Source organism: Crocodylus siamensis, chromosome 5 (assembly GCF_052110815.1).
Source record: "Crocodylus siamensis isolate JL-2025a chromosome 5, ASM5211081v1, whole genome shotgun sequence".
Taxonomy (NCBI): Eukaryota; Metazoa; Chordata; order Crocodylia; family Crocodylidae; genus Crocodylus; species Crocodylus siamensis.
In genome coordinates, this window is record NC_143399.1 from 72,554,755 (window position 1) to 72,569,747 (window position 14,993).

Genomic DNA, 14,993 nt, shown 5'->3' on the forward strand with positions numbered 1-14,993 from the left:
AGGGAATGGGACGGGACAGGATGGGGTAGGGTATGGGGGAAAAGCTGGGCTCTGCATTCAGCTCTTGCCACAGCAGCTGCAGCCTCCCATAGGTGGTAGCTGGGACTTGAGTACTGCTGTGGGGGCAGAGGGCTGTGGGCTCCCCACCCCACCCAGGGAGGGAGAGGGAGCATAGCTGAAGCAGGAAGCAGGGCTGGGGGAGTACCAGATGCTGAGGTGCATCTGTTCCCAGGATGGAGCACATGGTCTGGTTATACCAGAACCTCTCACCTGGTGCTGCTGAGGAGCTACTGGATGGAAAAATATTAGCTCTTTATTGGGAGGCTGGGGCTGCTCCAGCAGGAGCAGCAGTTCCCCTACTCCTTCTCCTGCAGTCTTTTCTGCACTTGTTCCTCCTCTTCCTCATTGCTGTCATCACTTTTGTCCATCAGCTTCATGAGGAAATCGGCCATGTCCCTGTCCTTCCACTCTGAGCTAGGCTTTTCTTTTGCCTGTGAGCCCTTCAGTTTGCTGCCGGAGCACCAGATGTGGGTCAGGGCATCTGGGTTCTCTCCCAGTTGGGAGAGACAGAGGGGCCCAATCAGTTACAACTGGAGGGGCTTGGGGAGGAGGGTGGGGTGGCTCTATCCCAACTATGAGCACAGATTTGGGGTAAATGGCCTGAAGGAAGGGCCCCTGCCCCACCATGGCCCCCTGAGCTAGTAGTTCTCCCTCCCACAAGGCCAGATGAGGGGTAGGGGAGAGAAAAGTTCCCTGTTGTCCCTTGTGCAATTTCTCCCTCTGTTCCTGGGTACAGGTGCTAGGGTCTCTTAGCCAAACCTCTGCCCAGTCTGAACCTAGAGCCAATATGAGAGGCCAGCCTTGAACCCAGTAGTCTGAACAAACAGTTTGTGGGAATCATCCATGCAGCCAGGCCCTAGGGTGCTGCCCCGAGGGTGAGATCCTGCAGCTCCTCTTTCCCACTCCATGTGAGATCCCTTAGCACTTACCAGCCAATGAAGATGGACAAGAACAGCAGAGCAGCCCCAGCACAGCTCCCACCCAGGATCCCAGCATTGCGGCGCTGCTGGACCCCTGCCATAGAGACAGAGGGCTTAGGGTGGGGCCTAGCATGAAGAAGCAGCAGTCTTTGGGGTGGTGCATGTCACAGGCTGGTTATGCAGGGACTCACTTTCAAACATGTGGGTACAGCTGGCTCTGGGACAAGATGTGGGGATGTGGCTGGTTCTGGGGTGGTGCAGAGCTGAGCCTGGCTTGGGGTAGGGCACTGAGTGCAGCTGGCTCTGGGGGATGAAGGATGTGGCTAGCTTGGGCAGGGTGGAGTACAACTAGCTCTGGGTGGGGCAGGTCCCCTAGGGCATGGGGGTGGGTCCCCTAGGGCACGCACCATCGATAGCATGGTGATAGCAGGTTCCGTTGTAGTGGCAGCACTTCTGTTGCAGACACTGTTTGGGGTAGAAGCTCTCTGCTTTGCCCCCACATGTCTTGCGCAGGGCAGGCAACTGGCTGCAGGCTGGGTGGGGGAGCAATACTGTTAGTTAGTCCCACCCCCAGGGGACTGGCAGGGACCATAAGGAGCAGAGGAGGGAAATGTTTAGGGGGTAGGGAGTTTATGGGGCTGCAGGGTTAGGGATGGGGCAGGTACTTACTCAGTGGTTTGAAGAAGTTGGAGATCCCGTTGTCACCTGGGAGGAAGGTGAGGAGATCAGGGCTGACCCCTCCCCACTTACACCTATTCACACCCATATCTAAAAGGCTGGAAGCTTTGACCTACACTACCCTCCCCTGCTCCTCCCCATCTCTGTACTAGCCCCCCAGAGACCTGGGCTCTAGTCAACTTTGCTCAGACACTAAGATCCCACCCATGTCCCCTCTCTTTGGAGTCAAGTACATAACTAGCCCCAGGAGGTGAGCACCCCCGGTCCCCAACCAGCACTGATCCCCCAGGCACCTGGGTCCTTTTTCCTGCCCCATCTTCCCCCCAGGGGTCAGTGGCTTCTCACCAGCACACCCAGGACTCAGTGCCAGGAGGAGGCCAAGCAGAGCCAGGTGGGGCCCTGGGGGCAGCCAGCCCCTGCTCATCCCTTGAGGGGCAAGGGACAGCTCTGGTCCCATGCAAGGGCCACCCCCTGCAAGCCGTGGGGAAAGTGCAGGGGCAAGGTTGCCCCCTCTGAGCCTCTTCAGGACTGGTTTGGGCAGCATGGACAGATGGGCCAGTCACACAGTACCACTAGGGTCCTGGTGTCCAGCCGCATCACAGAACCCAGGTGTTCTAGAGTCCTGCCTGGCAATCCACTGCAGCAGGGAGGGAACATGGGGGCTGATGGGCTGTAAGTGAGAGGCACGGGTAACACAGGGAAGCAGATCACATCCCACCCCAGGAAGTGCAGGCTACAAAACACCACAGCCATTTCAGGCCAGAAAAAAAAATAAAACTTTATTAGAAACCTTCCCCTTGAAAAATGAGGCTTTGCCCACACTGCAAAGGCAGCGTGGGATGGACGGACAGACAGACATGAGGCAAAGCCCAGCCCTGGGCTTGTAGCAGCAAAGGCATCTCGCCAGCCCGGAATGCACCTCCCTAGGAGGAAATCTTGCTGCAGCCTCACCCCACTGCCTGTCCCAGGCCATGAAGGGTGTTCCCTGCAGTCAGAACAGCTAAGCATAGAGTGACTGGAGTGGAGGGAAACCGAGGCATGGGAGAGGGGCCAGAAGTAGGAATATTACCTAAGCATCCAACTGCTGTGCCCCTGTTCTAAGCCACCAAGCCCCTCCAACTGGGAGCAGGGGCCAGGCCCAGGGTCTGATTGATCTGCTCCCATCCCTCCACATGGAGGGAAGGGCCACAGCAGGCTGGGCAGTCAGAGCAGCCAGGGTGGGAAAGAGGGGGGACCTGGAGGAGGATGGGGCTTGATCAAGAAGTAGGTGGGAGGGCTGTAAACATTCCTCTGAGGGCAGCTGCCCTCTATACTCCTGAGTATGACAGTAGGCCCACCCCCAGTTAGAGGCACAAGGTGAGGGCCAGGCTAGGGGATGACCCCAGATGTCCAGGCAGTCCCCTAAAAGGAAGGAATCTTATCAGCGAACCTTAGCCCTATACTGTGCATGTGGGAAGGGTTGCTGGTGACCTTTGGCCCTGAGCAGCTGGGTGTTTTCCTGAGTCAAGAATGGGGAAGGAAGAACAGTTTCAAGAAGCCTTTTTCTTTTGGTAGGGAGGAGGGTGGGCAGGAAGGAGATGGAAGGATACAGAGCTTGTGACACCTCTCTGGAGGTACCTGATCTAGCGGTGCAGACAGTGAGTTAGGGAAGAAGTGGACACAGAGGCAGTAGTCTGTCCCAGATGGATGCCTCCCCCCACTGCAGGGATATGGGGGTAGGGGGACAGAGCTGGGGTAGGGTCTGGGGGCAGAGAAGAGGGAGGAGCCAACTTGTCCCACCCTGCTCTGGGTGTTAATGTGGCTCCCAGTTGCCTTGGGTCCAGCTTGTAGCCTCTGGGACCAACCACTGGGGCTTGGGGCTGCTGAGATGGAGAAGAAAACTCTAGGACCCCCAGACCCAGACAGCAGTCACAGGTGCCTATGGGTATGGCCTCAGGCCTGGACCTGCCATATGATGAGGTGGCTGCGCTCTGAGCGTCGCAGGCGGGGGTTGGGCACAAGCAGATCTCCAAACTGTTCATCTGAGTCATCCCCTGCAAAGGGAAAGAGGGAGACAGGGTCACAGGGACCAGGTCTCCCCCACCCACCACCCCAGGCCCTCTCCCACCCCACCTAAGCCCCCTTGCTTAGCACCAAGAACCGGCTACCTCTGGGGTGGGGTGTCATGGGCAGTATCCCACGCCCTGCCCTCAGTAGGCACTTACCAATCCTGAGGTTGATATAGCCTTCCCCTCCACTCAGCACCAGGGCAGAAGGTGATGATGGTCCCTCCCCCTTCTGAAGGCTCTTAGTGCTCCCTGATAGTGAAGGGGTAAGGCAGCCTAAGGTAAGGAGAGAAGGGTACTGCCAGGATGGGCCTCAGGTTGGCTCACAGCAGGAGTGAAACTCCAGGGGGCAAGCAAAAGAAACTCCATACCCTCAGCACAGGGACAGAATTCAGGTGTCCCAGCTCCCAACTTCCTTACTTCAACCCGCCAAACCCCTCTCCTCCCAGGACTAGGAAAGAACCCAAGAACCCTGGCTCCCAGCCCCAACGCACCACACCCCACTCCTCTCTCAATCCCCCCAGCCAGGATGGAATCCAAACATACCTGGAACGCAGATAAGGAAGCGCACAGCATCACGGTGCCCATGGTAGGAAGCCTGTGCCTGCTCCATGGTGCAGTATGGGGCACTGGCAGGCAAGGGACTGGGCTGGCAGCCTGGAGCTATGGCAGCCTCAGAGTCCCCTGTGAACTCTGTAAGGGGAAGGGATAGGTGGTGCATGGGCACAGAGCACCCACCACCAAGGGGGAAGTCCATACTAGATTACCTCAAAACCCCACTGTTGGGGAGGGGAGTATCCATTCACTGATCCACATGGCAAAGACATGTCTTTGCAAGTGTACACATGTGCACACCTACACACAAGCAGGAGGCAGCACTGTGCTCTCCCACACCAGCAAGGGGTAATATTCCACATATGCTGTGCACAGCGCATGCATGTATGCTTGCACACACACAGGGACTCACCAGGGACAAATGGCAGGGCGAGGATGGTGCCACTGGCCGTGCCCACCCAGAGGCGCCGGGCAAAGGCACCAAGTGCCGACACCTGCAGGGAGAAGCCCAGGATGGTAGCGCCTGTGGAGAAATATGCAAGGTGAGACCCTCTGTTGCAGATAGGAACCTCCCAACCTCACAGATACTCCTCACGCCTGGACTGGAGCTGGTGTCTCCTGTCAAAGAAAGGCACCTGCCACCCCAGTTGAATCAGGGCTGGCAAACCTTGGAGCTGACTCTCTCTTCCCCTCACCAAAGATGCCATGGATGAGGGGCTCCAGGTCAACCTCCTGCAGGGGCTGCCCAGTATCTGCGTGGAAGAGGCGCAGGGTAGGGTCCAGTCGCACTGACACCCAGACACCAGCACCTGCCAACACCATGTGCCGCACCTGGCTCTCAGGGCGCAAAGTCACTGCAAAGGACCGCTGCAGGAAAGGGAAAAGTCCAAAGATCTACTGACAACACCCAAGCCAATCGCATGGGCTATCTGAGTGGAACCTGTGACATCTTCCTACATCTCCAAATATCGCTCAAGTTGGTTCTTCAGGATTTCTGCCTGGTGTTCCCCAGATCTCCCTAGGCCCTTTTCTGGGAGGCACACATGCCCTTATCCCCTGCTGACATTGCCAGGGTAAATCCCAAAAGTTACCCTGACTGAGAATCTCGTGGGTACATGGAATCTCCCCTCGGCATTTCCCCAACCAAGCTGACTGGATCCCAGGAGATCCCCCTGCCCTAGTGTCCTCTCCTATAATCTCTTCCTCCTCCCAAAGCTGATCCCATAGATCTTTCTCTGCTCCCCACCGCACATTCTCCATCTCCTCAGCCCACACACCACATACCTCGATGCGGGCACCAGGGGGCTCTACCACATGGATGCGGTTGCGGTAGCCACACCAGATCCTGCCCCTCACAGCCACGGCACAGCGGATGGACTGGTGTGGGCGGCCCAGGTCTAGCAGGCGGGGGTGTGCCAGGTCCCAACACCGGGCTGCAGGCAGAGTATGCAGGGTACGTGCAGGAGGGAACAAGATAAGGGCAGGGGAAGGGGAAGGGGAAGAGGTGGAGGGGCAGAACTCACCATTGTTGCGGTGAAAGATGGCCAGGGTCCCATCCCCCAGTGCAGCCACCACGTACCCCTGAGCATGGCTGCAATGGGAGAGATATGCAGCCAGAATGGGACCCTAACCACTTGCCCCAAACAGGACCTACCCACAATGCTCTTGGGCAGACAGCAACAGCATGAATCAGGGACCTTCCAAGCTCTCTTATTCCCCGCCCCACAACGAGCTGTTCTCCTAGGTTCCCAAAGAACCATATCTACTCCAGATGCTTCCCTCCCTGTACGTCAATGCAGGTACCACAGGGCTCTGCCACATAGAAAACTGCAGTAGCTGTACCAGACCTTGTGCCCCATGGCCAGCATGAAGCCCTAGTATGGAAGGGGAAAGGGGGGGGGGGAAGCGAGCCGACCATAGAGACCACAAGCGGAGCAACCCTGAACATTGCCTATCTCCCCACACTCACACAATGCTGTGGACGGCATCCTTGAGCTGGATTTTGGAGAGGCACTGGCGCCAATCAGACACAGCCGAGTATACAAAGATGCTGAGAAGGAGAACAGGGTCAGGATGGCATTGAGATGCAGCTGTCTCTGGGGTAGGATATGTTGGAGACAGGTAATACAAAGACCCCTTCACCCAGTGCTGAGATGCAGCCACCGCTGTAGTGAGGCATGTCCAGGAGCTGTCCATGCCACAGTCTCTCCCTACCTGCCCTCCTGGGTGCCCAGCCACATGGTGGCAGTCGTACTGGCAATGCCTGTATCTGCAATCCCCTCCTCCACCTCCTCCTCTGGGGGTCTAGATGCCAGGGGGTCATCCAGAATCTCAGGGCTCAGCTCTGTGCTCTGCTCCATGGACACCCGGTAACCTGGAGCAGGAGCAGGGCACAGCCTGTGAAACAGAGGTCTGGGGCCAGAGCAACTTTAACCTGGCCCACACAGGCTCCCCTAGCCCATAAAGGATATATGTCCAACACTAGTCCATACAAACCCTGCCCTGCACCTAGAATGATCCAAAGAAAGCGCCTTTCCACCCACCCCTGCCCATACAAATCCTGCTCTATTTTACCTCTGAGCCTAGTCCAGACTCCCACCTATTACCTGGCGTACCCATACATATTCCAAGCTGGTCTGTGCAGGCCCTGCTCCCTCTACTCTTGATGCATCATAGTCTATGCCAGGGGTTATCAACATTTTCTAAGGAGTGTACCCCCTCTTGTGGGTACCCATTCTGGACTGTACCCCTGGACAAGCAGGGGGGAGGGGTCCCCCAGCAGCTGGTCAATGAGGCGGGGGCAGGAGGTGCTGATGCCATGCACCACCCGTCTGCCACTGCCACATGCAGCAGCACGCACACAGCAGTAGGCTGCAGCATGCTTCCCAAGTACCCCCGCTCCTACGCACTGCCACCACGTACCCCCTGGGGCCTTCCTGCGTACCCCTGGTTGACAACCCCTGGTCTATGCTGTTGCCAGCACAGGCCACAGACCCCAGGCTAGGTTGATACACCTATCCTCCATCCACGCTGGTTCCATACAGCCCTCAATTCTTCTATCCTGGTCCTCACAGTTCCCTTAAACATTCTTCCTTATCCATGCACACACCACCTGAGCCCCTGCTTAACCTCCTGCCATTTAGCCCCATCTATACAGCTCTCCTAGCTAACCCTCCTGGTGCATACACTGCTCCTTCATTTGCTCAGGTCCCTATAAAACTCCGCCCGGCTCCACATGCAGTCTAAATCCAGTCCCCTCGGTCCATACAACTACACCCTAGTCCATATGTTCTAGGCCACTACAGGCTCCCCAGTACCCCCTCTACACTCACCGGGAAGCCAAGCAGCACAGATCACATGGGCATGGGGCAAAACAAACTGGTCCAGCACATGGTTGGGGCGCGTGACATCAAGGACCATCACCTCACTGGCTGACGGGGTCCCTGAACAGACCCATACCAGGCTGGCAGGCACAGCCTGCAGGAGACATACACCATTACATGCCTTGATGCAGGGCACCCTACTGGATCCAGGGCCAAGACAGACCAAGGGACCACCAAGAAATAGGGAGGACCACATGGGAGAGGGGGGCCCTGCCCAGATAGGGCTGCAGGAAGAAGGAAGCACACCAAGACAATGACACTGCTCAGGTTCCTCTTGAAAACAGCAGTGGGGGCACAAACACCCTGAGATTAGAGGAATCCCCACCATTTCCAGGGTGCCAGGGATAGAGAAGCACCAACAGGTAGTCAAGGTGGGGGGTGGACACAGCTCAAGACCTGCCAGAAATGGAGGTTCAGAGATGCGAACCTCAGAGTAAAGTGATAAAAATCTCAGCCCCCTAGCTAGGGGACTCCCTGACACTCACCGAGTTGCTGCCAACTGGCTCCAGGACCGCTGCACTAGCTGCGCACCACAGCTGCAAAGGAGGGAGGAAGGGCATGGGACAGCAGTCCATCCTCACACCCCAAAGGCCCCCTGAAACACCAGAACCAACCCCACCCTAATGCAGAGATAATCTGCCTCTGGGGTGGGTGTGGGCTTCCCACATACAACACTGCACCCTGTTGCCTGCCCCCCTGGTGCCCTCATCTTGCTCCCCATCCCCAGACACTGCTCACCTTGGTACTGGGATCCTTCTGGTCCAGCAGGCGCAGCTGAAGCAGCCTGGGCACATCCTTATTGCTCCCTGATGTCTCACTGGGGCCCTGCAATGGGAGGAGCAGGCTGGGCCTCTACCCACTAGAGGGCACCTCACCAGTGCCTATCCAAGATGACTTAAAGAAACAGTAGTTGCTAAGTGACATCCTCCAACGCCAGCTGGGGGGGAGGGGGTTTACCTGGTGAGGGTGTGGGAGACTCCAGCCATGGACTTGGGTGCGGCCATGCTCCCTCCAAATGTGGGTGCGGATCTGGCGGTAAAGGTACCGCTTCTGCTGCTGTGGGGACAGGCCGGGAGACTCCACAGAGCTGGGAATGGACAGACATTAGGGAGTGTTGTGCATTGGGATTGCTGCCCTCTGTGCCAATTCTCCCAGCCTCACACTTCATGATACCAACCTCCACCACCCCACCCCCTCTGCCCAGATAATCATCTCCCCCAGCCTGGCACTAAGTGATGCCCCTTCAGATTCCTTGCTAGGTCATGTCCACCCCCACCCCCACCACTTGTTACTCACTTTGTAGGTGAGGCTGAGCGAGGCACGTATCTCACCACTGTGGGAGTCTGCCCACTGTTCCAATGGGGGTCACCAGTGGTGCTGGAGCAGGGTCCAGACCTCCCCGACATGATGGCTTGCACTGGGGCCCGCTCTGGGGAGTCACCAGGGCTAAACAAACGGTCAAAGCTATGGAGAAAGAAGAGAAAGATGAAGACGAGATGGAGATCAGCCTCAGTAGGGGATGCAAGGCAGGCGCACTGGCTGAGGGGGGCTCTCAGCAAGGGTGCAAGAAGAACGGTAGGGGGGGTAAAAAGACTCACATTTTCCAGAAGGAAGACTTCTTCATCTGAGCTGCCTGCACTTCCCGTGATGCCCTGAGACAAGAGGAAGACACATGGCATCAGAGCTGGGACCCTGGAGCCCTGCACCCCTCACCCCCTTGGCACTTCTGTGCAAGTTAAAGGGGTTAATGACAGATCCACACAGCCAACCACGGCCTGTGCACTCCACGCACTACCACAGAGGCATCCGCACCTCAGCGCTGGACAAGGAATCTCTGGGTCATGAGCCCCCACTCTGCCCAACCCCAGAGGCAGCACATTCCAGGGCTGCATCTGACCTGAGCAGCTCTGTGCGTCGTACAGCCTCCTGCAGCTCCATGAACCGCTCCTTATACAGGTTGCGCTCGGTGAGCACTCTCGCCATCTCTGCCCGTGTGAATCGCTTTCGCTGCGACGCTGGAGCCTCAGCCTGCAGAGGGAACATGCCAGGGCTGACATCCTAGCTCCCAGCCACATCCCATCACTGCCACTGTATCTCACCAGACCCCATTCTGCTGCCAGAACCAGGACAAAACCCAAGAGTCCTGTTTACCAGCCCTAACCCTCCAACCACCAGACCCCACTTCCCTCCCACAGCTGGGAGGGGACCCAGGTGTTCAGGGTCCCAGTAGTACCTCAGCATCACTGTTCTGCTTCTTAGTTTCCTCCAACTCCTGCCGCAGCCTGAAATAAGGGAAATGAACAATGCAGAGTGAGAGACACATGGAAGCCTTGGAAGGCAGAATGGGCTGGAGAGGAACCCTAGATGCTCCCAGCCTGCCTTCCAAGATTCTCATCTTCAGTGGGGCACTGGCAAGGGTGAGGTCCTAGGGCTGGGAGGATGGGGATTGGGAATAAAAATGGAGAGTGCCATGCAGGGAAGAGGACAGGGCTGCACATCAGAAGTGAGGCTCTTTCCTGGTCCTGCTTCCCAAGTGGCACATCTGGGGTGTAGAGCCCATCACTTTTCCCAGGGGTTGCCAACTGCTTCCTATGGCAAGGCCATAAAAAGTCCCACAGCTCTCCACCTTGCCAGCGCAGCTTCGGTTTCATCCAACCGGGCCTGACAGCGTCCCAGGGTGCGGGAGGCAGTATCACACTCCCCCCGCAGTGTTTCACGCTCTGCACTCAGCTCCTCCACACGTGCCACTAGGTGCCGGCGTGCTACCTCCAACTCATGCCTGCAAACAGACAGAGAGGCCTGAGCTATACCAAGGGTTGTGGTAGAGGCAGAGTCTAACTTGCCAAGACAGCTTTGGAGAGTAGTGACCCCGAGATAGAAACCCATGCCATGAGTGTGCAAGGTCTCAGCCCCCAGGGCCAGTGGGTGCAGAGGGTGACCCAAGCTGGGGTCCCAGGGTGCGATACAGAGGGCTTGGGGGGCCCTTACCTCACCTCCCGGAGGTTGGCATTCTCCTTGACGAGCGCCTGTATGGCATCTCCTGCAGCCACAGACGGAGGTGTCAGTGTGGGAGACAGGGAGACTCTACTCCCACAGGGCAGGGACCCCCAGCTGTTCTGCCTCATGAGGGGGATAAGCCTGAACAGTCAGTGCCTAGAGTCAGACCCAGAGCCCTATGAGGTTAAATGGGGTTCTGGGGTTACACTGGAGGGGTTAAGTAGTTCTGTGCCTACTTAGGGAATTTCAGGGCTGTAGTGGAGGGATGCCTTGGCTGGGGCAGGAGGAACCAGGAGCAAAGCAAGCCCCTCACTGCCCTCAAATCTATCAGTATGAAACTGGGTGGGGTGGGGTGGTGTCTCGTGGCCAAGGCTGAAGGGTTCTACACAGAGAAGGGATGTTAGGCATGTGCCAGGGTCTGAGGCCAAGTTAGGGGTTCAGGGCAGGGTGGGGGAGGTTTTGGGATCAGAGCTCAGGTGCTGAAGCCTGGGTTCTGGTACTCAGAGCTCGGGTGTCACCATACCCTGCAAATCAGCCCCATCATCTAGGGCCCCAATAAGTTCCAGACCAAGCCTCGACACCTCCGCAAACAATGATGTTGTGTTGCGCTCAAGGTCTTCTGGTGGCATTGGGTCTAGGGTGCTGTGGGAAGAAACACCTCCTGTCACAGCTGGGTTGCCTCTCAGAGCCCTTCAGTCAGAGCTGGGTGGTCCTAGAGGCTTTCCCCCACTACATCAGAGCTGGGCAATCCCCAGGGCTTCCCATGCTTGTCACAAAGGCAAAGGAAGCCCGCATCCCCCCAGAGGACAGAGAATGGGGGAGCAGGGCTGTTCCAGGTTCCCCTCCCAGCTGGGTGGATTTTACAGCAGTTGACACCCACCATCCCCCCACCCTAGCAGCTGCAGTCTGCACTTCCTCCCCAGCAGCATGGGGAATTTCTCTAGTGGTTTTGAGTACCTCCCTCCACAGCAACACTCAAAGCACTGGGGTTTCAAATCCTCCCTTCCCCTGCCCCCCCATGCTCCCAAAGGAGGAGGCTGTGGGTGCTGGTTTCAAGCGAGTCTCTCATGGTCCACCCCTTTCCATTTCTCCAGTACCTGCTCAGGGGCTCTGGCTGGGGCTCCAATTCTGGGGTGGTACGCACAATCTCATCCAACTCTGTGTGCTGGCACAGCGCCAGGTGGCCTAGACACCAGCAAAGCCCCATCATGGTAAGGAGTCAAGGGGGTCTCAGCCACCATCTCCATCCCCCAATGTAAGCCACTCCACCCCCACCCACCCACCCACCTGGAGACCAGATTGGGGCTAGTACCTCTGTGGGGTACAGCCCTCTTACCCTGCCCACAGCTCCTGCTCCAGCCTGCACTCCTGGGATGGAGCTAGACTAGGCTGATGGCCCCACAGGATAAAGACTGCTGTCCCTACCATTTCCTTCCAGAAAAGGCAGCTCCTGAGACAGTGGGCGGCTGTTCTTGGGGTGTCTCTGCCCATCCTCTCGGGTCTCGATGGACACAGGTGGCAAGGTGGCATCTGGGTCCTCCACAGAGCCCTGTACCCCAGAACCACCCCAGGGCACCAATTAATGAGGGAATCACAGAGGTGGGACCTGCAGGGACTGGTATGGGGTCCCCCTCCATGCTCCACCCTAACAGATCCAGGACCCCCAATGCAGGGAGGGACAACCCTCACACCCTGACCTGCTGGGTCCAGGATCTCCTTCCTCCATAGTGCTCCCTCACAAAAGAACCCCCATATAAAAGCAGCTGTCTAGAGCCCCTCAGCCACATGCCCACCCAGGGGCACCCCAAGATACACGCATACTTTTTCCCTAGCCAGCTGAACTCCTCCCACTGGTCCCCCATCACACAATACAGCAGAAGAGAGGACCCACCTTGCAGAAAGCATGAGGCTGTGGGCATCTGGGTTCCAAGAGGCTAGGAGTTGGCTGGGGGGGCTCTGGGGTGCTAATGGAGCGGGCAAAGAGGTCAAAGACCAGACAATCATGCTGAGCTGCAATCTCACTCTCCCACAACAAAATGCCCCCAATGTCCCCACTACATGGCTCCACCACCCAGGCCCCATCCCAACCCAAGCAGTACAGCACCCCTGCTGAGCCCTCTGCTACCCCACCCATAGCTCGCACCTGCTGGGTTGTGAGACAGAGGGTCTAGGGAGTGGCATCTTCTGGGCTCTCAGCTCCTTGTAGCTTTTCACCACCTGCCAATGACACCATTAGGGTGATGGGAGTACAGGAAGCTTCGACAGGGGAGGCACTGACAGGCTAAGGATGGGTAAGGTGCCCTACTGCCCCCACCCACCCACCCACCATGGTTCCCAGCATGCCATGGAGCATAACCAGGACTAGAAGCAGATGCCAAGAGGAGTCAAAAGGGGATGGAGTCATGCAGAGGCAGGACCAAAGAACAAGGAGAAGGGGTACAGGCAGAGGTTAGGGCTGGAACAAGCAGGCCATTCAGGGCAGATGCAGGAGTCTGATTCAGGGGAAGGAGACTCACCTTGGAATGGGTCCGGCCCAGGGCTGACAGCTCCTTGAGCAGGGAAGCTTTCTGCTCCTCCAGGCTGGCCACTGCAGGAAAGGACCTTGTTATTCTGCCAGAGTCTGCATCCATGGCTGCTGCCTACACTCCACCCCCACTTCCAGCACTGTTCTGAGTAGGGGTGGGGCAAAGGAGGCCCACCTTGCCACTGCCTATGCCCCCCCCAGCACGCACAGGAACTGGAAAAGCCTGTCAAAATGGTGTATTATCAGGGTCTCCAGCACTCTGGTGTATTATAGGGTCTCCAGCACTCTGAGACACCACTGACTGAGACACATACCTCTCCCCTACTCCCAAGATACTCTGGACTGCCCAGCTCTCCCAAGAATCCCCAAGTCCTGATTCTGCACCTCTGTATCCTGCCCAACCACTCTGTGGGGCTCACCCTGGTCAGCATAGGCTCGTGCTTTGCCTTCCAGAAGCCGGCTCTGCCCCTCCAGCAGGGTCAGCACTGCCTGGTGCCCCTTCCGCTCTTGCTCCACTGTGTCCTCCAGCTCCATGTACCGCTGTGGGGAACGCCATGCTGACAGGGCACCCAGGAGTCTGGGCACCCCAACCCATGCCCTCTTTCTGCCCCTACCACACAGGGGTCCATGGATCAGGAATGAAGACATCCTACCAAGATGAGGGGTGTGGGCTGGGAGTGATAGGTATGGAGCAGGGGTCTCAGTAGGGCTATGGGTCAGGAGTGAGGGGCATCACCTGGACCTAGGACACAGCAAAGGTGGGGGGAGGCAGGGGTCTGTGGAAGTAAAGGCAGGGGATATAGGAGGATATAGCAGGGGTGCAGGGAAGGGTCAGAGGTGTCTGTGGGGCAGGATAGTGAAGCAAGGGCTGGCAGGGGTGTGAGGACCTGGCGAAGTGCAGGTGGGGAAGACAGGAGCTTGATGGGGCAGCAGGGCAACAAGGCGAAGGGAATGGAAAACCAAGGTGATGATGGAGTAGCAGGGGCCTGCAAGTGGCTCACCTCCTCAGCGCGGGTGCGTCCGGCCCGCTCACGCTCATACTGGCTCAGCAGCCGGGCCTGGTCTTCATGCAGGGCAGCCAGGGCATGGTCCTGGTCCTGGAGCTGCCTTCCTGCCTGCTCGAGCTCCTCCAGCGCAGCCACCAGCTGGGGTAACAGCCCCGCCACCACTGCGGGGCCATAGGCCCCCACCAGGCGCTCCAGCTCCCCATACAGCCCTGCTGCCAGTGCCCCCACCAGCCCCTCATCTGCCCCGGGGGTGCCCTGCTCCCCCTCGCCCCCAAACTCCTCCTCCAGTGTCTCCATCCACGCCAGGCTCGGGGATCGGGACAGCTCCCGCGCCCCTGGGGCCCTGCTAAAACGGAAGTTTTTTGGAAGTCTTTCCTTTGCGAAGGCTTCTGAAAAACCCAAAGGGTCCTGAAGCGGGGGCGCCCTGGGGTGCAGCGGAGCGGCCCGTCCCGGGGGCCCGGAGCGGCGGAGATGGGCCGGGAAGCCCCAGCGCCCCCGGCCTCGCGCCGCCCCAGGGGAGTGACACCTGTGCACGCAACACCTGCCAGGCGCGCGGCGTCCGCGCAGGGTCACAGGGTCAGCCCCCCCCGGCCAGCGCAGGGGAGGGAGGAGGCGGGGCCTGGAGCGGGGCGAGCCTATGGGGAGGCGGGACGCGCTACGGGCGGCCAATGGGGAGGGAGCGGACTTCCGGGAGGGCGGTGGGAGTTGCCCTCTGTCATGTGACGCACCGCCCGCTTGACCCACGGGGGGGGGCTGCGGGCTGTATCCTCACCCGGCGGCCTCTGTCTCCGCGACGCCTGCGGGCGCTCTGCCCGCGCTGCCCG

General features: G+C 58.4%; 2 protein-coding genes across 9 annotated transcripts; both read right to left on the reverse strand.

Moving 5' to 3' along the window:
- Positions 1-291: 291 nt before the first annotated feature.
- On the reverse strand, positions 292-1,746 carry LOC149864233 (transmembrane protein 190-like). Its single transcript, XM_090049767.1, has 4 exons — positions 1,650-1,746; positions 1,388-1,513; positions 990-1,074; positions 292-510 (listed from the first exon to the last, which is right to left on the reverse strand). Exons 1-4 carry the CDS (start codon positions 1,744-1,746, stop codon positions 357-359), a joined length of 462 nt encoding a protein of 153 aa, XP_089905893.1. The 3' UTR covers positions 292-356.
- Positions 1,747-1,931: 185 nt separating this feature from the next.
- On the reverse strand, positions 1,932-14,782 carry LOC149864234 (C-Jun-amino-terminal kinase-interacting protein 4-like). Of its 8 annotated transcripts, none has more exons than XM_090048940.1 (27): positions 14,164-14,774; positions 13,582-13,702; positions 13,155-13,225; positions 12,782-12,855; positions 12,530-12,602; positions 12,064-12,187; positions 11,736-11,823; positions 11,162-11,280; positions 10,630-10,681; positions 10,268-10,420; positions 9,875-9,923; positions 9,539-9,669; positions 9,240-9,293; positions 8,938-9,105; positions 8,599-8,728; positions 8,380-8,466; positions 8,127-8,177; positions 7,591-7,735; positions 6,473-6,632; positions 6,228-6,308; positions 5,782-5,849; positions 5,543-5,691; positions 4,954-5,125; positions 4,671-4,781; positions 4,250-4,396; positions 3,863-3,955; positions 1,933-3,691 (listed from the first exon to the last, which is right to left on the reverse strand). In XM_090048940.1, the coding sequence occupies exons 1-27, from the start codon at positions 14,464-14,466 to the stop codon at positions 3,591-3,593; spliced, it is 3,075 nt and encodes a 1,024-aa protein (XP_089905066.1). In that variant the 5' UTR covers positions 14,467-14,774; the 3' UTR covers positions 1,933-3,590. The 8 variants fall into 8 exon arrangements, 6 of the variants coding, with proteins under 6 accessions (XP_089905064.1, XP_089905067.1, XP_089905066.1 ...); XM_090048939.1 differs by having other exon boundaries at positions 1,934-3,691; positions 3,863-3,979; positions 14,164-14,772; XM_090048938.1 differs by having other exon boundaries at positions 1,932-3,691; positions 5,543-5,849; positions 14,164-14,775.
- Positions 14,783-14,993: the final 211 nt, after the last annotated feature.

What these genes read in the sequence shown, in the direction of transcription:
- LOC149864234 (XM_090048937.1), bottom strand. Translation starts at nt 14,466, where the DNA reads ATGGAGACACTGGAGGAGGAGTTTGGGGGCGAGGGGGAGCAGGGCACC. An exon ending in TCTGTCTCACAACCCAGCAG is followed by an intron (nt 12,603 to 12,781) that starts GTGCGAGCTATG and finishes CCGCTCCATTAG; the next exon opens with CACCCCAGAGCCCCCCCAGC. An exon ending in TGATGGGGCTGATTTGCAGG is followed by an intron (nt 10,682 to 11,161) that starts GTATGGTGACAC and finishes CTGTGGCTGCAG; the next exon opens with GAGATGCCATACAGGCGCTC.
- LOC149864233 (XM_090049767.1), bottom strand. Translation starts at nt 1,746, where the DNA reads ATGGGTGTGAATAGGTGTAAGTGGGGAGGGGTCAGCCCTGATCTCCTC. An exon ending in CTATCACCATGCTATCGATG is followed by an intron (nt 1,075 to 1,387) that starts GTGCGTGCCCTA and finishes TCTCTATGGCAG; the next exon opens with GGGTCCAGCAGCGCCGCAAT. An exon ending in TTGTCCATCTTCATTGGCTG is followed by an intron (nt 511 to 989) that starts GTAAGTGCTAAG and finishes GTGCTCCGGCAG; the next exon opens with CAAACTGAAGGGCTCACAGG.